Source organism: Heliangelus exortis, chromosome 2, assembly GCF_036169615.1.
Source record: "Heliangelus exortis chromosome 2, bHelExo1.hap1, whole genome shotgun sequence".
NCBI classification, from domain to species: Eukaryota; Metazoa; Chordata; class Aves; order Apodiformes; family Trochilidae; genus Heliangelus; species Heliangelus exortis.
Window position 1 is genome coordinate 89,571,425 of NC_092423.1, and position 24,535 is coordinate 89,595,959.

Here is a 24,535-nt window from a genome sequence, read left to right on the forward strand (position 1 = left end):
ACGCAATGGCCTGGACTGGGCAACTGAATATGACAAAGAATAAACTAATAAATGTTACTTTCTTCAGAACTCAGGTTTAACCTACTCCAGATAAATTAATTTCAAAAACAAGAGTGGGAGACAGGGGCAGGCAGGACTGTCTTTGCAACCATGATGGCTTTTATGCCCATATAGGATGCTCAAAACTGGTTAAAAGTAAAGCTCCTGTATTATTTATAAGTGGTTAATTCTGAGTGGCAGGATTGCACACTGTTCTAATGTTCGTGAAGCTACTTCTGCATTCCCTTTCTCTTTGCCTGAGAGAGGGATTTCTGTGTCTTTTTCCTCATGTTTGGTGTTCTGGGCAAATTGTTGTTTCCTGCTGCAGTCAGAAGGTAATCTCTGGTAGGTGTGATCCATCCAAGAAGAAATGTGTAGAGTGGTGTTATACAGGGCAGAAAAGCTGATACAGGATGTGGAGTTTACAGTAACAATGTCCTCACAAGTTGTTTTACTGATAACTTGGGTCAAATGGTGAAGTTTTTAAACTCAGAAAACATTTGTAATTGAGGATATCTAGGTTCTGAGTGGATATTGCAATGGGAGGAGGCCTGAAATAAGTGGGATTTTTTTCTGAAAGACTGATGGTTCTTTTTGTGTAACGACTCTTGCTACTGCTTGTTCTTAAAGCCTACCTAAATCGGTTGGTTAAAACATCATATAGAAACTCTGCTTTCAGTAAAAATAGCCAAAGCTCTCAAATAATAATTGATGAGTGTATTTAATTACCTGGCAGCACAAAAAGTTTGTAAGATTCCCATGGCTGGCAAATTCAAAATGATGTTGATATGTCAACTATTAGACTCCAACTTTTTCTGTATCTGTAGTGTGAAAACCTCTTGAGAGACTTAGGGCAGCTTATTTTAATAGTGCAAAGGGGAGGAAAAAACAATTCCTCAATTCATTTGAAGTGTGAGATAAGCAGATGAGCAGACTTAATTATACTCCACTTTTTTTTTTCATTCTATGAGAAGCTAAATGATATTTCGTAACTTAACACTGAATTTTATTAGAGAAGTATTCTAAAAATCTACTACTGAGTTAATTCCAAAATTTGCCTGTAATACTAAGGTTAAAATGTCTTGCATACAGTTCTAATAATTAACTCTTCTTGTTTGCAGATAACTACTCTTATTAATCATAAGGATAAACCAAAGCGTTCAGACAAGACTCTGCAAGCAATTCAGCGAGTGGGCCAAGCAGTTAACCTGGCAGTTGGAAGATTTGTTACAGTAGGTGAAGCTATAGCCAACGAAAATCATGAACTGAAAGAGGAAATGAACATTGCTTGCATTGAGGCAAGAAGAGCAGGTTTGTAGTTACTCATTAAATTTGTAACTTGTTATGCTTGTGCCATTTTTAGCACACTAATTTCAGTATCAGGAATTATGTAAGAACTTTATTATTCAGTTGTTTAACCTTCTTCTGCTCATTCATTCAAGGCCTGATCTGTTACCTGATTTTGTCACTTACTTGAATTGCTGTCATCTTATGTACAGGGAATAGACTTGTGTGCTTGCTTTGATTTCTGTAAGGTCTTTTGCCACAAGGAATTACCTGACTGCTCTTTGTTTATGCTGTTAATACAAAGAGCAGAATGTTGAAAATACAGCCTTAGAGTTTATTGCCCTCAAGCTAAAATAGTGGCTTATTTAAAGTAATTCAAGTGTTATGCTATTGAGGTCACTATGTTCTAAACCTGCATGTCTGAATGAAGGTCAGTGTCAACCCACATTTTGTCAGGACTCAGTAAGATGACTCACATCAGTCATCTGATGACTCCCCTCAGAGGAATGAAATTTGTATCACACTTGCCTTTTTGTTGGATTCAGCTTCTGTTGCAAGCTTGCTCTGTGCGTGGATTGAATGTGATGTGTGGATAACTGAATTGATACTGTAAGAGAATGTCAGTGTCATGCTAGAAACTACTTTCCTAGGCATTAAGTACTGTTCCTTGCTTAATATTTTAGTGGCTTTTAGTAAATGCAGTGCAGCCTTCAAGAAGATAGCATCTAGAAGATTGTTCCTTTTGTTGTTCATTACTGGTGGTGGATGTTTGGTTCCTTTCTTTGCTTAAATACATTGAGATCATGGGAAATCCTGCTTGAAGCTTTTGCTCTTTAAGGAGGTGGATGTACCTACAGGTGTGACAGACTCTCTTCTTACTGTGGCTTCAGGGAGACAGTTCTGAGATGCCAGGTATGGAGGCAAATAAATGACCCTTCAATGCTGATGTCTGGATAACTGCAGGAAGGTGTAGTGCTCTGCTCCAAGCTGTGGGTTACTGTATTTAAAACTGATCTGTTAAGATAAACAGTGGACTTTTGGCTCGGTGTGTGTTTCTTATCTTTTAAATAACCACAAAAGTCTGAGAAACTGGCCTTTTTTGTGTCCTAGTTAGTATAATTCTTGCTGAATCACTGTGCTGGCCTCAGACTTTGAGGGTGCAGTCATACTATTTTTGTGATTAAAAAAAAACAAACCAACAAAACATAGTAATTGGGCATGGTACTGTAAGAAATCCTCAGAAAATCTCTCAACAAAGAGTCGCAATGTCTAGAGACAGGCTGGTGATGAATGATTATTTTTGTTATTTGTAGAATGACTCTAGATAAACTTTGGACAGAGAATTTGTGGTCGCTCCAGTGAACTTGGCTGCAAACAGAAATGCCCTAATTTGAAAACATTCCATTTGTTATGTGAAGCATGTGTTTTCTCTTCAGAGATCCCAGTAAAGTGCTGACAAGCCCAAATTACTAAAATTTACGTCAATAATCTCAGCTGCTGAAAGAGCAGTGCAGTCTGGATCTCTGTTTCTTGACTTGGAAGTTATTTTGTGACCAAGTGCTTTTACTCCCTGTTGGTGTATCCAGTAGGAGTTCAGAATCTAGAAATCGTCTGTCGTATTTTCTCTCACCAAACCGTTGTACTGTTCTACATGATAGGTTTTCCTGTAATGCTGTAAATGAGCCTCTGTCTAGAGTAGTGAAGATACAGACTGTTTACTGTTCTGTCATGCCTCACATTTACCTTGGCATGGGTCATTTATTCTGTGCTATATCTATTTGAGATCTAACTGAACACTTAGATGGGAAATTCAGTGTTTCAGATATATTTGCTAGTGTTTTTTTGTGCCAGCATTATCTTCATGGATGGCTGACTGTTGGACAAGGTGAGAGTCCTTTGTGCAGATAAATTTATGGATTACTGTCCTCTGAATTCAGTTTTCCAACATAGTTGCTCATGTGTAATTTTGAACAACTTTGTTGTTCCCAAGTAAGCCAATGAAATCTCTTGGTCAGTTATAGCCAAGAATATGAACTTGTATGAAATAATCCCATGTTCTCATGGAATGAGCAGCATAAATCACTTTCTGTTTAGGACAGAGGATGTTGTAGAGCTGTTCATACTTCTTTTTTAGCTGATTGATCAGATGGTGCCTCAGAAATTAAAGGGACACTTTGTTAGCCATAAAAGATATACTTTAAGACTAAAGGATTTAGATCATTAGCAGTTGAGATGCTTAAGAAAAAGTAGGGAGTCTTTAAATCAATCACATATCCTGCAGAGGCTTGAAAGGAAGACAAATGTTGTATCTGTCTCTTGTGAAGGAGATAATCAGTGATCTGAAGTGTTCCAGACTTACTACAGCTATTTCCATGTAATAAACCTTGTAATTTGATGGACTCAAAATAGAATCATAAAACTGCAGAGGCTCATGGAACAGATTTTGCTAAACATGGTCTTGTACTGTATTTACCCGGTATATACCCTGTATTTACCATTATGGTGTGGCAGTGGAATTTTCAGTACCTTCAGCCATGGAATTCACCATCTTGGAATGTACTTTGTTTATTGATATTGACATACTTAAAATAGAGAGACCCTCTGATGACCCTCTGATTATTTATAGTGTTGCTGTTATGACCTGGTCTGGTTCTAGCAGAAGTACTGGAAGTTCCTTGCCATAGGGCAATACCTAATCAGGCAACCTTGGAGCTCAAGGGATAACAACTGGAGGAGAGAAATCTATACTTAAACACTATAAAATGTGGAGCTCTGTGGTTTTAAGGACTCTCAGGCTTTCAAAGCTGGAGCTCCATGGCTAGGAGAAGTCTCAGGCCTTCCTTGTTCCATAGTGTTTGTGTGTGGCATTTCTGGAGTAATAGTGCACCTCAGGTCGTTTGTTCAAAGCCTATGGCTTTATCAGGCTCTTGGTGCATCTTGTCTGCTTAGATGAATTACCTTGGTAATTCAAGGGAATTTTGAAGATGAGTCATAGGGGACTCAATCAAATGTCCTGGATATTATATTCAGGGGTGATCTGGAGGTTGGTTGTGGGTTTTTCATGTTGTCTTGCACACTAACAAAAAGCATGTCTCAGAGCTTCCCTGAGTTCAGTCTCCCAGCAAGTCATTCTGCAGTTGTGGAATAAAAAGCTGCTCTGTGCCATTCCTCTCTTGTTGTACGATAACCTAAAGTACTCCTGAAAATTTAATTTGATTTAGGGGCCTCTGATTTTTATCATACAAGGAGATTCATTGGCTTCAGTGGATTGTAGAATTTTTAAGTGCATGAAAAATAAAACTGGTTAAATAGTACTATTTAACTATTATAATATTAAATGGCAGTTAAGTAAGAAGATGCTTATGAAATTAAATTTGTCACTTCCTTGCCTTTTTTTGCTCCTGTCTCTGGCAGTAGGTGGTCCTCCTTTAAACATAAAGTGCAGTAGCCTCACTATAGTGCATCATTCCAATAAGTTCCAATGTTACTGTTTGGAATTGCTTTATTTTTCATGTATGGAGATTTCTGTAGGAATAGGAAATTTATAAATTATGTTAATATGAACTGAAATTTGAAAAGTAGAGGGGAATTTATAGTTCTTCCTTGCTTACTGCATCCAACTTCTTCAGTGGGTTGGTGCTGCAAGCTTGCACAGCAATCTGAATTTTGCTATTGAAATTGGGAAAGCCTCATTAATATTTTCTCCCTATATGTTCCCCAGATCCCCCTTCCTACACCTCAAATATCTGTAGAATACTGTATGAAAATAAGTGTACGTTACAGATGGAAAAATGAGGCAGTGCTGAATAATAGGACAGATTTAAATATGGTGAGGGTGCCACCAACAGTCAGTACAAGGAAGTGAAGTGAAATAGGAGACTTGTAGGTAGCTCTGAAATTGATGTTCTGTGTCACAATGGTGAAAGTTAAGAGTGCTTAATGGCCCAGAATTTCTTTGTAAGTATGAAATGCTAATTGGTTTTTTTATGTCTCTAGGTGAAACAATTGCACAGCTTACAGACGTGGCAAGCTTGGATCATCCAGAATCTGATAGCCACATAACAATCTTTACAGACAAAACTGGTGTGGTAAAAGCTGCAAGATTACTGCTTTCTTCTGTCACAAAAGTGCTGGTGTTAGCAGACAGAATTGTTATAAAGCAAATAATAACTTCCAGAAATAAGGTATTTATGGCTTCTTTTTTGTTTTCTTTAATTATTACCTGCAGTCAATGCAAAAGAGCGGTGCTAAATGGAGTGGAATCTTTATTATCTCTGGAGGGAAGTGCAAAGTAAATAGGTAAAAATGGATGTCTTAAAACATGTTCACCTACCAGATGGCTGTAAGTCAGGAGGAATAAAATAACAGTTTTCGGTGACTACATCTTATGTGACCTGTATTGTACTGTTGATTTAGTATGCTGGAGAAGATGGCATATTACTGCTTATTTAAGTTTGCTGCAAGGTAGAAAGTTTTTCTGTCGGTAAAACAGCCAATAAAAGCATCTACTTGCTGAATACAGGATGTTTGTGCTGTCAGGAATAAGACAAGGAAAGCATTACAAATGTGTTGAAGGCAGAAAGCTGTGAGGAATGCTGGTAAAAGTTGTGCTAGTGAAGTGAGGCTTACAGATGAAAATTTTTGTGCATTTTAACCGATGTCTTGAAATTTAGCTTGAAACAGCCTAGTTGCTTTAAATAATGTATGAAGGCTCATTTAGCCTCATGTAATCTATGTCATGTACTACATTGTATTGACTGTAGAATATTCTTCATTTGGTTTTGGTTTTTTTTTTCCTTCTCTGTTTTGGTAAAACAGAAATAGAAAAAACTCATGTTTGATAAATGAGAGCCTGTGTTTTTCCATTAATTTTCAGCTTGTATTCCCGATGAGAGCCTCTTTCTTCTTTTGACTCCTCATACTCTGTTCCTTTATTCCAGTTTCCTTTTCAGACATGCTAGTCTCTATTTTGCAGCTTCAAGATCCCAAGTCACTTGCTTGAATCCAGGATTCAAAAACTACAGCAAGACCTGATTCAGCCTGGCTTTAGACTTAGGAGCATCCATTTTCCTGTCCTTGTACTTCTCCCTGTGGTTGGTGAAGGTGGCATGTGTTTTCTGAGTTTGCTGAAGTTACTTGCAGCTTTGGTCTTTTATTGCCCTGGAGGCCAGAATATGGTGCATTTCATACCTTCCACTGCTTTTTGCGAGTTATTCTTCCGCCCTTGTCTGCAGCCATGCAGTGATCTGAAATAATACAACCTTTCCAAAAGTGGCTGATGTTAACACAGAGTTAGTCTACAGAGTAACTGTGCAAATGCTTGTATTGTGAAGGGATAAGGAGGGATATATATATATATATTCACTTCTAGGAGCCAGGTGTGTTTTATGGTAGTTTTAAGTATATATATATATATATATATATAGTATATATATGAAACTATTGTCATATATGCACTGATATGAATATGGTAAGCATAGGTACAAGGTTTAAATTTTAAGGTATCTAAAATGAAGCCTCATTTTCCAGAGTAAGTGCATCTGACTCTGCCCTAGTCACCCTGATCTTTGTGGTCCTTTGGGTTTTGCTGCATTTTCTTTTCTACACATAGACTATGCATGCATGAGAATGTCACCTTCTGTTTGTGGTACCATGAGAGTAATTCACATCTCTAGGACCAATTTGAATACATTATGGTGCTTTTTACAGGCATACTATGGTATTTATAGACTACACATGAAAAATGTCAGATACTGGTATGATGTATAGCAAATGAGTTCTTTCTATGAAAAATATTGTAATAGAGAGATAGGGACAACAGTACTCAGAGACCACCCTGTAGTGTAAGATGGTGTAGAGGATGGAAAGGCAGGAGCAGGACCATCAGGACAACTGGAGCAGATCCTTGCTTTTTGGAGAGGGTCACTCTTCCAGATGATCTCAGCTGCATTTTCATCTTAGAGAGTGAATAGCCAGTGCTAAACTTTTGATGCCATTTCCCTTGCTGCTTTCTTTGTTCAGAATGCCTTAATTTTCACAGTCATTGTAATCTTTCTCATGAATACTGGTGGGTACGTCAACCCAGGGCAAAGGACAGAAAAACAGCTTAGTGGTTGATGCAATCCCATAGGCTGAAGTGGTTGACATCTTCTGGAATGGTGATCTGTTCCAGAACCCAACCTCTGGGTGGTGATCTCAGTTACCCTATTGCTGCTACTTTGTCCTCTGCACCATCTATACTATCCCTGTGTTCTTAGACTGTGTGTTGCATAAGTCCCTTGCTCACATCTTTTCTACCTTATAAAATTTGTTTCACTGTCCATCAGATTTAGTGACTGCATCAGTGAGCTTAACATCTTGCTCCACTTACTGTTATCAGTCAGGTTAGGAGTGCCGGAACAAGGAAGAGGGAAGTGGCAGATAATGGGGGTGTTGCTGCACTATGTGTATTGGATCAAAATAGGGATGTGCCCTGAAGTGATGTCAGCTGACAGCTGCTGTCTGAGAAGTGACATTCAAAGTGCAGCAGTAGCTGGGGAATACCAAGTTCTAGTTTATATATATTGGTAGGGACTTAGAGTCTTTTTCAATATGTATGTTCAACCTTGTACTTCAAGATTCACATTTTAATTACTGTGTGTTATATGTTGAACAAAGTTTAAAAATAAAAATTACAAAGACATCAGTAGGTATTTTGCCTTTTAACAACTTCTTAAGTAACCATTAGGCAAATGTAGAGCTATCTGAATGGTTTGTGCTTATATGTAGTTTCTTGGAACGTCAGCTCTGCCTGGAATGTCTAGAATTGTGAGCTGTAGTGGAAATGTGTATCCTATCACTGAAATTTTTATTTGACGAGATTTATCATGACAGAAACACTTGCTCTAGGATAACTGTAGCAGAGTTGCTTGCAACCAGTACCATACTCTTGAAGTATTGTACTTGCTTAATCCAAGAATGATTGAGTGTAATTACTATTATTTTTTTACCCAGTCTTAGAAGAGAAGGTTGAACCTTGTTTTCTCATATCCCCACATTCACTTTTCTACACCTTCGCTTTCCCAATCCTGTGTTTCCCTATTTCTCTCACTCTTGTACTGCTGTTTTCACATCTTTGTGCAGCTTTCTTCTATCTCCTTTATACCCCAGCCCTACACATGCATCCACACCTGAATCCTATTATTGCAGCCTTTGTGGAACTGGTTGTGTAACATCATATACTCAGACCAGTACTGTGGTCTAGTATTGCATGATAAAGCAGTCAGTTCCACTGTACTCACAGGATTTAGTGCAGCATTTGCTTTACCTGGATTATGAGATTGAGGAGCTGCTATATTACAAAAGAATGGGTGCTTCCAGGAGCTTTTGGGTTTTTGGGTTGCAGGGAAGGAGTAGTTTGTTACAATTAGGTATGTAGACTGCTTTTTCAGTTGGAGGAAGAGACTTTTGGCATAGGAAAGGAAAAACAAGTTGACATTTTTCTCTTTTTCAAGTACAGTTCATCAAATTTTCATGGGGTGTCTTTATCTTCAGTCTGAAACTCAGTAACTGCTTTGCCTGTCTCTCTTCAGAAAAGACATTTAGTGGATTTGAAAGGTTACATTGGGATTACATTGGGTTTAGCAACTGTACCTCTAACCTAAAAAACCTTAATATTAATCTTAGTTGTAAACCATACTGTAGTGATTTCAGCAGAATAGCTTCAGTAATTTATAAACTATAGAATTTTTGCTGAATTTAAAAATGCTGATTTCATATGCTTTTATGCATCTTGTGTAAATGCTTGATACAGTTTGTGTTTATTTAATTTTTCTGTTTATATAGAAGTAATAAAAATCTACAGGGTTAAGGTTGTTATGAAAAGTGTGGAACTATATATAAACTGATTTCTAACTTCTGTTTTGGGGAATGCAGTGTTTTTGGGTTTCTTTGTTTTGGGTTTTTTTTGGTGTGGTTTTTTTTGTATGTTTGTTTTTCTTTTTGTTTTTTTTAATGTATGCAGCCATTAAAACATCTGTTTCACTGTGCAGCTGTAGTTTTAGACTTTGAAAATTACACATCCGAGACTGAACTTTGAAATAGAGAGTTACAACATGGAGATAAAATCTGTAGAATGATTTCAAGTATTAAAGTTTTAAAATTTAGTATGACAATAACATTTTTCCTAATTATAGAAACTGAATCCTGTCATACTTTTACTCTCAGTATCAGAAATACTGAGGAAAATGACACAATTTACAAGTGTCTGAAAATAATATTCCCAGTTTAGTACTAATATTTTCTGTTTAGCATCTTGGTAATACACAGTATTTCCCTGTATCTTCCAGGTTCTCGCAACAATGGAACAACTAGAAAAAGTCAGTAGTTTCCAGGAGTTTGTACAAATATTTAGCCAGTTTGGAAATGAAATGGTAGAGTTCGCCCATTTAACTGGAGATCGGCAAAATGTGAGTATTAATAAAAAGCTGTGAGAGATGTGAGGTATAATTTTCATCTGATTCATTGGGAAATTTGGGTTCTTCTGGGATAATTAACCAATTCAAAAAAACCCACCTGATTGCTGGTGTCCTCTCTCTGAAGTGTAACTTTTCCTCGCTCCACTCAAAGGACATCTTTTGATTTTAAAGCTGAGCCTGAGAAATATCGCTGCAGTGTTTGAGCTGCTTATCTTCCAGAAGCCTGGGTTTGTGTTATTTGAGATGCTCTTTGGCTTCAATTGCTGTCTTTTGGCTCTAACTTTCCTGCCTTATACCTCTGAAAAAAATGTGAAAATGTGCCCATTGTTACTTGACAGAAGCATTTGGTGTTTGCACTTAGTGAGGAGATTTGAAAGCAGAGTAATTATTTTGGAAAACTCCAAACATTAAATCTTTAGATCCTAATAGAGCACTGTCTTTTTTTGAGTTTTTTCTGGGTTTTCAAAAATTTTTATTTTAGAAAGTTTTCTAGGCTTAGGTCAAAACCTCCTTATATTGGTGTGAGATTTTTTTTGTCTCACATGCAACGACTCTTTCAAAGCCTTTCATTAATGCAGGAAGATTTTGCTGCTGCTTTCATGTAAATACAAGGTTTGCTGAGGCTTAAGACTTCTGCTGAGAGTGCTGGTTGCTTCTCCTTGGTAATAAAATTTTCCATTCAGAAATGGGTCAGGGTCTGATACAGATAATACAATGTTCCCAATATCCAGCAAAGTTGAGAATTCAGTTTCTATAAACATTTGGCTATCTTCATGCAGTATTTTTTTGTGATATGATGGAGCATCCTTCAGGTAAAGATGGGAGAGTTTTGCTAATAAAAGCATACCCTGCTGCTTCTACAATTGATTTGTTCCAAGTCTGCAAAGTTATCTTCTCAGTATCAAAGAGTTAGTTCTGGAAAGGCTACATGTAATTCAAGGAAATACTTGCTTGGAAACGAACTGTGTTTTCCCCTGAAATACACCTAGCAGTTCTTCCTTGTGAAGAACTTCCTTGCGTTACTAGCAAATGATATTATTCTCAAGGATTTCTGGTTTTCAGATTTGATGGAGGGTCTTTGTCACTCCTTTCCTTACCTACTTGACTCTTGGAAAGAGTGTTTCTTCAGTACCTTCTAAATTGTATCATAAAATTTTTGATGTGCTGACCTTACAGTCTGTAGGGTGCTGTGTGGCATTGTTAGTTTTTTTGGGAGGAAACAACCCTCAAAGTGTTTTTCCTTAGTATAATTATTGTAAGTATTTTAAAAAACCCTTGAGTCTGAATCATGTTTATCAGAATGTAGTGTCAGAATTACAGAAATTTAGGTATTGGGTTTTTTTGGTTTTTTTCTTTAAATGGAATTTTGTTCTTAAAGATTTTCTGTAGTTGCTAAGCAAGACTTTTATAAAAATGTCAAAGCAGACTGCTATTGTGATATACCTGAGGTTTTTTGGTAATCTAGGATGAATTAGGACTAATTCCATCCTGTAAACTGTTCCCTTTTCAGCTGGTCCCATTCAGTTGCCTTTTTAGCACTCAAATAGCTCTCAGCTATCTTTGCTACCACTGAGAAGATTGTAGTTGTAGCTTCTCAAGTTCTTCCTCTTTTCAGACCCTCATACATGTTGAGGCATTCATGTCTTGCCCTCTTCTCTCCCTCCTGCTCCAATCCCAATTTAGATTCTTAACTTCTCCCTTTTGCTGAACTTTGCTGGGAGTGTGGTTCAATTTGGCACATAAATCCTTCTCTCTAGAGAGTTATTGAAAAGTTCCTCTACTCAAGGCCTTTCTACAAGGCCTTTCTAATTTTTTTAGCCTGTTACAACTTTTTACAGTACTGATACATAGTAAATAAAACACTCAAGTAGGCAAAATACTTATTGCACGTTTCCTTCATTTACAGTACAGTGAAAACTTGTTGGTTTATGTCTCTGCTTAACCCTGCTCCCCCATTTCAGACAATTTTTAAAATCAGGTATATTTACCCTCGTTTTCCTGTTTTATGAACAATGCTGTATTACAAAACTAGCAGAACTAATGACAGTGTACATAACGTGCTCCATATTGCTGAGATCTGTCTTTGAGGAGATCCCAGAATAAACACATTCATTAAAATCTGTCTGAAAATAAAATCCTAGATCACGACTTTGGCTGAAAATAGCAGTTGTCAGACATGAAGTTTTCTCACAACCCTTCTGTCTGCAAGAGTGTTACCTTTTTCTAGTCTCACAGGCAGTTAACATTTTAGCTACTGTGTCATATTCAGGTCATATTTTCTTTTGATGTTTAGGATTTGAAGGATGAGAAGAAAAAGGCTAGAATGGCAGCATCCAGGGCTGTTCTTGAGAAGTGCACCATGATGCTCTTGACTGCTTCAAAGGTGAGTATTCACACTCTTACACAGCTTGGATAAACCATGGAGTATGTCATCTGGCTGGATAGCTAACTTTTCTTTCTCAGCCCCACTGTAAACTGCATGGTAAAGAGTACACAACTCTTCAGATTTGAAGAGGGGTGATTTAGATTAGATATCAGGAAGAAATTACTTAATTTAAGAATTAGTTAATTTGAGGGTGGTGAGACACTGGCACAGGTTGCCCAAGGAAGCTGTGGCTGCTCCCTCCCTGGAAGTGTTCAAGGCCAGGGTGGATGGGGCCTTGAGCAATCTGGTCTAATGGAAGGTGTCTCTGCCCATGCAGGGGGGTGGAACTAGATGATCTTTAAGGTCCCTTTCAACCCAAACCATTCCATGAGTAAAGAATAAGTAGAGGAAAATCCTTATATTCTGAGTAATGCTTTGAGTTCTACTTAACACAATAGCAGTTTAACAGAAAGAATTTATTGTATTCTAATACACTGTTTAGACTTAGCTTAGCAGGGAGCATTTATTTTGGTCTACTGCATGTGCACTCTTTCGTAATACTTTCTTTGCTTTCTTTAAAAGACTTGTCTAAGGCATCCAGACTGTGAATCTGCTCGTATAAACAAAGATGGAGTTTTTCATAGAATGAGATTAGCTTTGGAACAGGTAATAGAAATTGTAACTGATTCTAGACCAAATGGAGAAAATGAAATGGCACCCATCAGCATATATTCTGGCATCAAAGAATTCAAGGTAAGAACAGAAATGGTATTGTTTTCTTACAGCCTATTAAGTTACCTCAAAACTAGAATTAATTTTTTTTAAATTTAATAAAAATAAATTCCAAATGGTGGAGCTGCATCTTCCAAATAGTTAACTGAAATAGCTGTCTCAAAACATAAAAGAATCTGACAAAAGGTGGTTATAATTTCATTATCATTGCCAAAATACACCATCTGATACTTGCCATCTTCTTCTGGATCAGAATTCATTCAGAACCCTCATTTTGTTGAGGTGAGGTCTTGAACAGTGAATAAAACTTAAGTATCAGGATAGAAATCAGAACCTCACTAAAACAGCTGAGATTGAAGAATATAATTGGTATAATTATATATACCAATATATATATACTTTATAATTGGTATTATTTTTAACCCCATGCACAAAAATAGTCATCCAGGCATTTAAAAGAGCAGACTGTCATTCAAATGAAATGTTATGAATTGAAATTCTATGTTGTAACTCAGTCTTTTTTCCTGATAAGGGGCTCTTTTAAGTTTCATACTCAGTTAAGAATTGTTAATGGATGGCCATGTCTTGTCTTTTGAAAAAAATTATCTGTTTGTTTAATATCCCCCTTAAAATTTTTTTTAAATTTTTGCAAAGTGCCTCAAGTTATTCAGTTTGTTACATGTAAATTTTTGGAAAAATGCTCAAATGTTGAGTATGATGTTGAAGAACTTTTGAATACAAAATTAATTTCCAAAACTTTAACTGAACTTAAAACCCTTTTATTGATAATGGGAGAACAATAATGTATTGGCTGTTACTTCTGATGAGTGGCAAGTACTTTGCTGATGGTGTTATTACATTACAAAAATAATTCCTAAGCCTAAACTATCCAGATGTCTGGATACTAGCAAAATGTAGGGTTACTTTGAAAGCAAACGATTAATTTAAAACAAAAACAACAAAAAAAAAAAGGCGCCAAGAACAAAAATAAACTGTACAACGATGCATCTGCTTTTGCATCACAACTGTAAAACCAGATAAATTCTCAAGGAACTGTTACGTTTCTTTTTCAGAATAAGGTGGAGGGTCTTCGTGAGAATCTTTATTTTCTCTCAAAAGAGAACCTTTCAACAATGCTGGAAGTTATCCTGGAACATACGGAGGACTTCACAGACTCAGCCTATACCAGTCATGAGCACAGAGAACACATTTTGGAGCTGTCTAAACAGGCTAAAATGGAACTAGAACAGCTGGTTTCAGTGTGGATGCAAGCTGTAAGAGCTTTTTAGCAAAGTAAATCTTTTCACCTCTACTTTGGAAAGAAATTTGTAATGCAGTGTTTCTTCTGGTCTCGGAAGAGAGAACTGTATATTCCTCACAGTGAGAGCTGATCAAGGAAGCCAGGGTTTGTTCTGTGCTTCTGCATCTTCAGTATTTTCTATCCTCCCCTTGCCCTAGCAATATTGCTTCATTGATTCTTTGGCTAAATTAGGCTACTAGTGGTGCTAGCCTGCATTTGATAAAGCTGTAGGTGGAAACAATAAGGCAAATCTAAGTGTTATTGCACAGTCTTAAACAGTTAGGTCTTTTGGTTGAATAGTTTAGAGATTTAATTTGTCTTGATCTCATGGAAGTGACCACAGTTTCTGTTACTTGTTTTCAACAGAATACTGCAAGTGCTTAAAAAAAAGGGAAAAACTGTAAAAAGAAATTGTGTTTTTAATCTTACGGATAGAGGAGAGAGTGGAAAGAGACAACAAGCCTTAAAGAGAATTTTTGGCTTGTCCTTTATACAAGATTTCAATGATGGTAAATTTCTTTTTTTGAGAAGTAGTACATTAAGCCTCCCTCTCTCATTTGTCTTACCTTGTTCCTTGAAGATGATAGAAAATAAATGCAAAAGGAGAAGGAAAAAAGAGAGATGGAAAATGCAGCTGCTTTCAGTATTGTTCCTGGGGAAACGTATAACACAAATTCTTATCAACATGATGAAATATGGCAGATGTGTACTCGTATAGGATACTTAATGTGAAAGCATTTTTGTTCCTTTTTTTCTCCTTGAATCAGATGCTGGAGTCAGGTGTTCTTAATGTAGTGCAGTTTGAAGAACATATAAATCTTACTAGTAATAGACTGTTGTTATTTCAGTGAAGTCACACATGGATTATTAATTGCATGGAATGCCACAGTGATAAGAAAGTAAAATGGTTTTGGCTTGCTGGTTAGCCCTGGTAGGCAGCTGTGTAAGCACAGCTCAGCAGTAGCTAACACATCCCCATATTAACACAGTTTTTATCATAAATTCAAAACAACTCCCTTCTAGATACTATGAAGAAGAATAATTCTATCCCAGCCAAAACCAATACACTTGGGTATTTCTGAGCTCTGTTACTGGTAGAAACTGATCACCTCTAGCAATTTACATGCTGCATTTCAAGTGATAGGAATGAGAGGCTAGTAGAAGCCTATGCATATATATGAGCTGTGAAATACTTGGGTGTGCACATATGGGCTTATGCATTAAGTATCTTCATTAATAAATAACCCAGCCTAGCTCTGGCTGAAGATCAAGAAAGATGATAAAACAGCATCAGCTTACTGAGGTGGCTTTTGAGTTTCAGCTCAGCAGCTTCATTGGGCAGTGAATATTTCCTAAGGGACTTAATATGTGGGATTATTGATTTAAAAAAAAAAAATAAAATTGTTTTCATGCTTAGGGAATGCATGAGCTAGGGGATATGTAGAGCTCTTAGACTGACCAATTATTTCCATTTCCAATCACTGTACTTAATTTTAGCAAACTGGGTAATTGTGAGTCTTCAGTGAAGACTAATTTAAAAATATGAGTCTTGTAACTTGGGTCAAGTCTAAATTAGACTGCCATCACTCATCTGCTCTTGTTTATATTATTGTATGGTAAAGAAAACACAGTACAACAGATAGTCTAATGCTGTTTTTTAAGTGTTTAATGTTTCTGAAATCCTTCCTGTCCATCTTTGAGCTCATAAGATTGCAAGCTACTGTCCCCATTTTAGGTTTTCCTGTAACCTTATTTTAGCTAGACAATCATTTCACTTGTGTTTTTAAAAAAAGCCAACAAAAACCAAACCAAACAAACAAAAAAAAAAAAAAAAAAAAAGTTGCACATGGAGGAAGCAAAACTGTTAACATTAAATAATTAAAAGCAATAAAAAGGACAGTGTAAAACATTCACTTCTACCACAAGAAACATTTTGCAATTTTACATTTCTGTACAAATTACTTAAAGGAAAGAATTAAATTTGAGGGACAGGTAGTTTTTGAGACATAAATAAGAATACTTGAAAAAGAGATCATACTGCCTTGGATGTTGTTTTGTTTCTTTAAATAAAATGGAGAGGGTGTGGGTGTCCATAAATGTTAATTTAGACTCCTGAGAGACTAAAGCTAGGATAATTGCTTCCAATATATTTTGGAGGAGAATAAAAAACTCTTTCCTTCATGTATGTCTTTTGACCTGGGTCATTCAACAGACAAGGGTATTTGCAGAAGTGGGAGCTCTGTCAAGCTAGCTCAACAAAATGTTACTAGCTACTGTACTTCTGGTATGTTTAGGTACAGCTTTATTTTAAAAGGTTGTCTAAGGCATTTTTTTTTCTTAAATAGAAACTGGTATTCTACCTTTGCATGTTTAGACAGAAGATTTTTTGGAAGTTGTAAAGTCTAAGTAAACCCCTTTATTGAAAAAAAAGCTTAGTGACGTTCAGGAATAAGTTGTCATTGAGTAGAAACAGTCAATTAGCCTGCATCACTATTATTTTTAGATTTGATTTGGTCATAAATGTTTCTGTACAATACTTTTTCAAGTAAAAATACCCAGGATTTGCAAATGAAAATATTACCTTTAGAAAGAAAAGGCTGCCTCTAGAGCAACTTGAAGTAAGGACACATGATGTGAAGGTGGGATTTGCGGGGTTTTTGTGTAATGTTGCTTTCTTTGCCTTGTAGCAAAACCAGAAGACAAAGGATCTCATGGAAGACTTAGAAGTAGCCATATTAAAAACGTGCCAGTGCATGAATGAACTTAAAAGAGAGGTAAGTCTAGTTTAAGCAAGCATAAGGTGAACAAAAGCTTGAATGTCTTAACTTGCTGTATGTGGAGTTGTAAAATAGGATCTTGTAGCCAGAAAGGATAGTATCTGTTTATAGATAAAGGTAGCTAAATAAGAATTAGGGAGCTAGTATGTGGTCATCTTCTGTGTCCTTGCTTAGAACTGATCAGAAATCTGTTGGGTTAGAAGTCTGTAGGCTGTTACAACAATTTAAAAAAAAAAAAAAAAAAAAAAAAATTAAGAAATAATGTGCTATGTGTATAATCATTACTTTAAATGTGCAGGCTAAATTTTCCTTGGGTATGCAAACATCACTGTTTTAAATACTTTTTCTTGTTAATGTGTGCCTAAATTAAGAAATTATATATGCTATTTGTTTACACTTAACCTGTTCTATCAATTTGTGTAGCAGCAACATGTTATGACAGTGCCTTATGATCAGGTATTTTTCTATACATTTGGTGGCAGTGTACATGTTTGTTGTAAATCATTCTTTTCCTAAATGCAAATGTGCTGGTGTCATCCTACACATACAGAAGATAGTTGCATCATTTGGTACATGGAATGGACTTCACTTTGCTGATCAGGACCACCCTCCCTTCTACCCCTTTTTAATAGATAGCATTGATCTCTTGTCTGTTTTACAGATTTGGGCCAAATACAGAATTACTGGTTTCTGGCCCCTCTCAGTGTTTGCAGATTGTTCAGAGACCTTTTCAACTGCTTCATATTACTGTTCCTTTAAACAGATCAGAAAATAAAGACCAATGACAGTGAGTTTCTATATTAGGCTCTTGAGATGTGCAAAGATGTTCGAGAAGTTATGATGAACTTCCTCAGTCTCAGCTCTCAGCTGCTGTAGTTGGAAAACCTCAAGTGCTCAAAAAAATCATGCTGTGTATTTTTAAATAGATGCAAAATGAACAACTTATAATTCCTGCAGCTGTCCTGAAGGTTTTGTGCTTTGAATCTGTTTCTGTAGCAGTGAGTGCTTTGGGCTTCTGCTGTCAGGCAGTGTGTTGGGCCCCAGAAAGTGGAGGATACATAATTTTTACACTTTGCTTAATAGTTTTATCTTTGAATTACTAAATGACAAAGAACAAGAGCAGACCTTTTCCAGGGTGACATCCAGCTGCTTCAATTTTAAGATTCAAATGGTTACTCAGTCCTTTCTGAGTAACATTGCTACTCTCTGCTGAATGAGGAGAAAGTGTTCCCAGTCAAACAGCATGCAGCTCTGTTACTGCACAGATCATAAAGCCAAAGGTGGCTGGTATGTGGAAGAAATGATGTATTTTCTTGCAGATCCACAATGTAGATTTTACTGTATTGTCCTGCCCACAGTTTTCTATTTATGAAAATGTCATGCAACAAAGATGACATATTTACCACACTTAGATTAATTACTTTTGTGTGGTGAAAATAATAGCAAAGTACCATCTCTAAACCAGCTAACTGAGGGGGCATAAAATACAAAATAATGGGTTACCTGTGCCCTGTGATGTCGCTCCATATTAAAAGCAATGCAGATGGAAACGTAGCGTGCTGACTTAGAAATTGTGGAGCAAAATGAGTGGGTTTGGATTTCTAAACTAACAAATTCTAAGTTCTGTATGACTTGCTTTTGTGACCTGTGGAGTATTAAAGCTTTCTTATCAAAGCCTTTTTAAAATGTGCATGGCTCATGCTACTTATAGAAGTAGATTTAGAGTATTATATTATTTTCCTTGTTCTCGCTGTAGTAATTGGATTTCTTCCAGAGTAGCCATGTTTCTGTACATGGCAGAGGAGGACTGTTCTGTCAGTCTGACTTCAGGTACTATCAGTCAGCAATCACAATCTTTACTAAGAAAATTAAGTGTTGTGACTAATTAGTATGTCTTTGAGAGCCTGGGTGGTCAGAACTCTGACAGCCTTTTTAAAAGCAGTTCTTTCCCATGTCTGTCACTCTATGGAAGAAACAAAAGGTATCTTCCTTCCTTGAGATTAAGCATTAAATAGGAGTAATTTTTTTTTTTACATCAAGATGAGAACAATCTCTCAATAAAAAGATAATCTCTATGTAGCCTTTATATAAATGAGAATTGCCAGTTCCTACTCAATTAGTAGCCTTGTAGATACACTTTCTTCAGAGCCAACCTGATTTCTGAGATTAGTAGTTTGTTTTAATTTGTAATGACATGTGAGCAGAGCTATATAAATAGTTTATAACAGGTTGTCATAGCTTTTTTCATTATTTTAAAAAATATTCACAGAAGTTTTGAGGCAAAAACTCAGATTTCTTGCATGCAATAAAACCAAACAAAAGCCAACAAACAAAACCCCTTTAATTCTGGACTACAGAGGAAGTACTGCTGAAGATGGGAGTAAAATAGATAGAGTCCAGTGGAATAAAAATCCCAACATATCATTCTAGTAAATATTCTCTTCTCTACAGAGTCAAGGCCCACCAGCATCACAATGTCAAGTTTATTTCATTTGTAAGAGCTTGAAAAATAGCTTTCTTCTTGACCAGCCAAGTTGGTTGTGTATTCAGTGCAGTCCAGCAAAATGAGTGTAATATTACAAGAGTCATTATGAGTCTTACGAGCATAACAATGTTCTGCTGTTTCTAAAGAGATTGCTATTTTGTTCTCCCCTATGTTTTTAAAATGGGGCTGATGATAAGGCACAAAGCAACCCTTTCTGACTCATCACTAGGACTAGCAGCAGCTGTTGCTGGTAGCTGTTGTCAGGCAGGGTAGCTGCACAATTCCAGCAGCTCTGTGGTTCTGAGCAAGGGGAAGTTTCTTCTTGCTTATTGGGAGCATAGGGAGAGTGTCTTCTCCAAGACCCATCTCAGGATTCAGTCTCCTTGCAGAAAAGATGTTTCTTAGTTATCTAAGGCCATGTCACAAGCTGATTATATTCAGTTTTTTTTGTTTTGTTTTTTTTTTTGCATCACCTATAAATCAATATATTCATAGGAAAGTGTCTAGTATAATTAATAAACTCAGATGCTTTGTGTCTGTAGTCTGATTCACTCAGTTTATTGTGCTCATAAGAAACAGAGTGGCCATTGTGCCATGCTTATACTGAACTTTATGTCCCACAAATTCATGTGCCTTTTTCTTTCCCAGCTGTAGCATTATCAGAAAGCAGCAATGTGGTAACTTCATGTTCTGATTCTAACAGCTGCTCTTTTGTTTTTCTCCATATTCTCTCATATGATTGTGGCTGGGGTTTTTTTGGAATGTGGTAGATAATATCTTTGTACTTTTGAATAGTAATTGAAGAATTAAAGCCTCAGATAATATGCAGGCTTGCATGGTTATGAGCTTTCATGGCAGTGAATTTTTTACTTGGAAAAATCAATCTCAGGTTTATTCCATGTGCAACAGTTGTAAATTTATTTTATTTGGTATTGGGTGCAGGTTTTTTTAACTCTCCTTTTTTTTCATGCTGTTCAAGGTCCACAGTGCAGCAACATCTTTGGCATCAGATCTGCTAAAATACCAAACTGATCATATGGTTCTCAAAGCATTAAAAATCACAGGAATAGAGGGAAATCTTGAAGCTGTAGCAGAATATACTTGCAAGCTATCAGAACAGAAAGAGCAACTTGTTGAGGTGAGTTCATGACTGCTTTCATTTTGTAAGGCACTTGGAAAATGGGTGGACAGATTTGTCTTAGTCTCTTATTTAAGAAGGCATTGGGTTTTTTGTAATGTTTAGCTTTATTTTCCCAGTGTAGTGTGGAATTTTGTATTGTTCTTGGCACATAGTCTCAGCCAAAGGAGGCAGTGTGGCATACATTTGTTGTAGAGGGGATGTACAGTCTTACCCATGTTTTTAGCATTTATAAAGTTATTGTGAGTTGAACCTTACAGAGCACAAATTGTGGTATCTACTCAAATGGAACGTTTCAATTCCTTTTTTAGGTTTTCAGGCATACAGTAGGGAAAAATACGTATTTTAATTTCTTTTTTTTGAGAAGTTATTCAAGACTGTGTGCATACGTGGTTCTGCTTCAGTTCTATAATCTGTCACATACTGTGGTCTTGAGATGGAAAAGAAGTAATTGCACCAGTAGCAGACATACAGATCAAGATTACGAATCTATAACATGGGGATGCCAGACACTATTTATGAGAGGCAACTGATACTTCCTCCTTTCTAAAAAATTCTGATATCATCTGGCGCTTGAGGATTCATCTTGACAGTATGAATATGCAAAAGCAACACTCTTGGAACTTCCAGGACTGGCAAATCAGTGCTGTGGCTTTTTGATTTTCTTTAATGTCCCTTTTTTCTGAGACTAAATAATGTTCGTATGTGAGGCCTTGAAGCATTTCTGGTGATGGAGAGTGCAGTTACTTTCCTATGTCCTGTCTGAGTCTTATAAATTCTCCTTTTGATCTGAAAAAAACTTTGGTGTTCCTTCTCATCTCAGAGTTCATGATTAGGCTTATAATAATAAAAAAATTAAAACAAAACAACAACAAAAAAAACACCACCTCTTCCCCCCAAAAAAACCTGAATTTTGCTTACTGTTAAAGGAAGCAGTATTCCCTAAATTACTTTGCTGATTTACTCAGAGATGATTCAAGTCCCCTGGATGATGACAGCCTGAATTTTCCACATGGATGTCAACTGCTGAATAAGACAGTTTTGTTGGAGCCACTGATACTACTATTTTTCCAAGTAACATAGGTTTCTGATTACTTTCAGGCTTATTCAGTCATAAATGCATGAAATCATTGCTGTTTTACTTAGTAAATAAGGCTTTCTCCTGGTGATTTTCTACACATTCCAAGTCAGGATATATCCCTGTTTTATTGTAGATTCTTCCTGAGAAACACTTGATAACTTTGTGTTTGTGCATGTGCACCTGTTCTCACTACTAATGAAAGCATCTTTTTCTGGTAAATATTTAGATGTGTCGCTTGCTGAGACATGTTTCTGGAACTGAGCCCCTCGAGATAACTTGCATACATGCAGAAGATACTTTTCAGGTCACTGGCCCTCAGGTATGCATAGTTTTTATCTGGGCACTTTTTCTGAAGAGAAATAAAATTTCCTTGTATTAATTTTTTGGAGACCTAACGTTGAACTGTTGGAGCAGCTTGAAGAAAGAGTTACATGTTGGGCAATGGTAAAAAAGAATGCACAGGCCTGCAAATATCAGATCAATACACTACAGACACATTAGTAGCCCTGGAATTTTGTGATTTGCCTGCCATAGGCATTTGTTAATTCCTGTGCAACAGTATTTATTGGGACTTACAAAAGAACTTGTTTTGTTCTCTCTCTAGATAATTTCTGCTGCAGAAACACTGGCATTACATCCATCTAGCAAGATTGCAAAAGAAAATCTTGAAGTGTTTTGTGAGGCTTGGGAATCTCAACTGAGTGACATGTCTTTGTTGTTAAGAGAAATCAATGATGTGTTTGAAGGAAGAAGAGGTAAGAATGCTATGTACAAATAGAAAAATGAAGTTTGTAAATCATATAGTCTAAGAATTTTAAGTGTGATTTAGAAAATACCATTTTTGTAAGAGTGCAGTAAACAGTCCCACATCCCATATGGCAATGTGGAACCTATGTGATAATATGCACATACACTGCTTTTGCACAGAAGTCAATTTAGGGTGCTTACTGGATTTTTTTTTCTTTTTTTTTTTTAAGAAACAATAGCCAAAAATTTAAAGGCCTTATTTATGTAACATTAGGTATGTATTATATATTAGGTATTCCAACAAAATCAAATGGAACAAGAGATACAAAAGATTTCAAAGGATTCAAAGGATACAAAAGTTTTTCACACAGCTCTTTGCCAGCCGTGTCCAAATATTAGGGTTATAGGGCTTTCACCTCAGTTCATGACAGTCAAATTATAACTTGAATTGTATGGCATGTTTAATTTCCTATATTTCTGGAAAATATATACATATATGTATTTTCTATACTATTAGTTTGTCTTCTATTCACTTCATAATGTAGTGAATGTAGTTATTTGATTTTTAAACTGCTGTCCTTTCTCCTGGATGGAATCTCTGACGACTCTGCACAATCTTGGGATATTTTCTCTGGTTGGTAAGTTTATTGGTATTTGTACAACATGTAGAAGAAAACCTTGGAATCTTAAGAAAAAAGAATTTTTGTTTACTTTTAGCATAGGGTAATTTACCTTAAAAATGGAAGCTGTTTTGTTTTCCATTTTTATCTTAGTTTTTTTTCCAGACAATGTCTTCAGTGTAGCCTGTCATACTTTCTGTGGCTATGTGTTTGTTTTAGTCTTTAAGGAGTAATTGCATACAGATAGAATGTAATGTATAATAAATAATGAATATCTTGTATTTTTAAGAAGATCGCTCAGGTTTAAACGCTAAGATTAGGCAAATACAGGGACTTCATTTTTTGTATCTAAGATACAGAAAAAGTAAATCCTTATTCAGGTTAGATGACACTTTATTGATGTTACAGTACTTCATCTTGCTATTAACATGAAACCTTTTTAATTTTTAGGGTTTGTCAGTTTTAACTTTCTGTACTTGAGCAGGTTCTTATGTCAGCAGTTCTTCCCTGCCAGCTTTTTTGTCAGGCCAGTAAACAGCCAACCACAGGGCAGTAATATATTGTTGTTTCTGGTTGCTAGATGAATGTGTGTCTGAGTCTGAAGACTTGTAAAAGGGAAACATTTTGAAATTCTGAGTAGTTTTAAAATAATTGTGTGTAGTGCAGCTTGTGAGTTTGAGACATTTGAGAAATGCACGATTGTTACCTTCTGCCTTGGTCTGGAGTGCCATATGAAGATGTGCAGCAATCAGAGATCCTATTTGTGAGCCTTCTAAATTTTAGTGGGTTTTGAATTTGTTTTGGGAGCCAAAGACATACCTGCTTTTTCTAGACATAGTGTTACATTTTATATAACACAACTTAAACCATGGCATTATTCTAATAATAATGTGTTAAAATAAATATGGAATTGGCAGGGCTGATTATGCAGTTATCTGATTTTTTTTCATATTCACACTATGGTCTAGCAGGGTTTAGTGATAGCCTTTTTATAAATTTGTGTGTGTGTGTATGCAAATATATAAATAATACCTATTGTATTCTATAAGTTACATATTATATGTTGTAATATATTAATATAATGTGCAACAGGTATTATTCTATATAAATATGTAAATATAATTATAAATATATATAAATTCAGCCACAGAAAAGCATATATTTGGCTCTCCAAACAAATAGTTTTTGAAGTGTTGTGGCAGATTCCCAGCCTCTCCTGTAGCTCTTCTCTTGTGCCTGCTGACAGGAGATAGCAGACTTTTTCTTCAAGTGGTACTTTCAGATTTCTTTAGGACATCATTTCACAAGGCAGCCCAATGTTATGGCTTGAAGGAGAGAGAAGAGAAGAGAAAAGAAAGGGCAGGTGTTGCTGAGTGTGTTAGAGGCTATAGCATGTGTGGGCTCTCATGTGTGAGCAGTGAAGACAGTGCTTGGCATAGCCAGATGAGTCTGTTCTTGTTTGTGTCTCTCATTTCCTCAGTCGTTCCTTCAGCATAAAGTTTTCTGAT

The 24,535-nt window shown here is 36.3% G+C and overlaps 1 protein-coding gene across 1 annotated transcript in view; it reads left to right on the forward strand.

The window, feature by feature from the left end:
* Window positions 1-24,535, forward strand: part of CTNNAL1 (catenin alpha like 1) — a 52,891-nt gene that overhangs the window by 16,111 nt on the left and 12,245 nt on the right. The window contains exons 2-11 of the mRNA XM_071736915.1: window positions 1,161-1,350; window positions 5,323-5,510; window positions 9,654-9,773; window positions 12,076-12,165; window positions 12,730-12,900; window positions 13,953-14,153; window positions 16,867-16,953; window positions 20,421-20,579; window positions 21,887-21,979; window positions 22,265-22,415. Coding sequence (XP_071593016.1) covers window positions 1,161-1,350; window positions 5,323-5,510; window positions 9,654-9,773; window positions 12,076-12,165; window positions 12,730-12,900; window positions 13,953-14,153; window positions 16,867-16,953; window positions 20,421-20,579; window positions 21,887-21,979; window positions 22,265-22,415 — 1,450 coding nt within the window. The remainder of the gene's footprint in view (window positions 1-1,160; window positions 1,351-5,322; window positions 5,511-9,653; window positions 9,774-12,075; window positions 12,166-12,729; window positions 12,901-13,952; window positions 14,154-16,866; window positions 16,954-20,420; window positions 20,580-21,886; window positions 21,980-22,264; window positions 22,416-24,535) is intronic.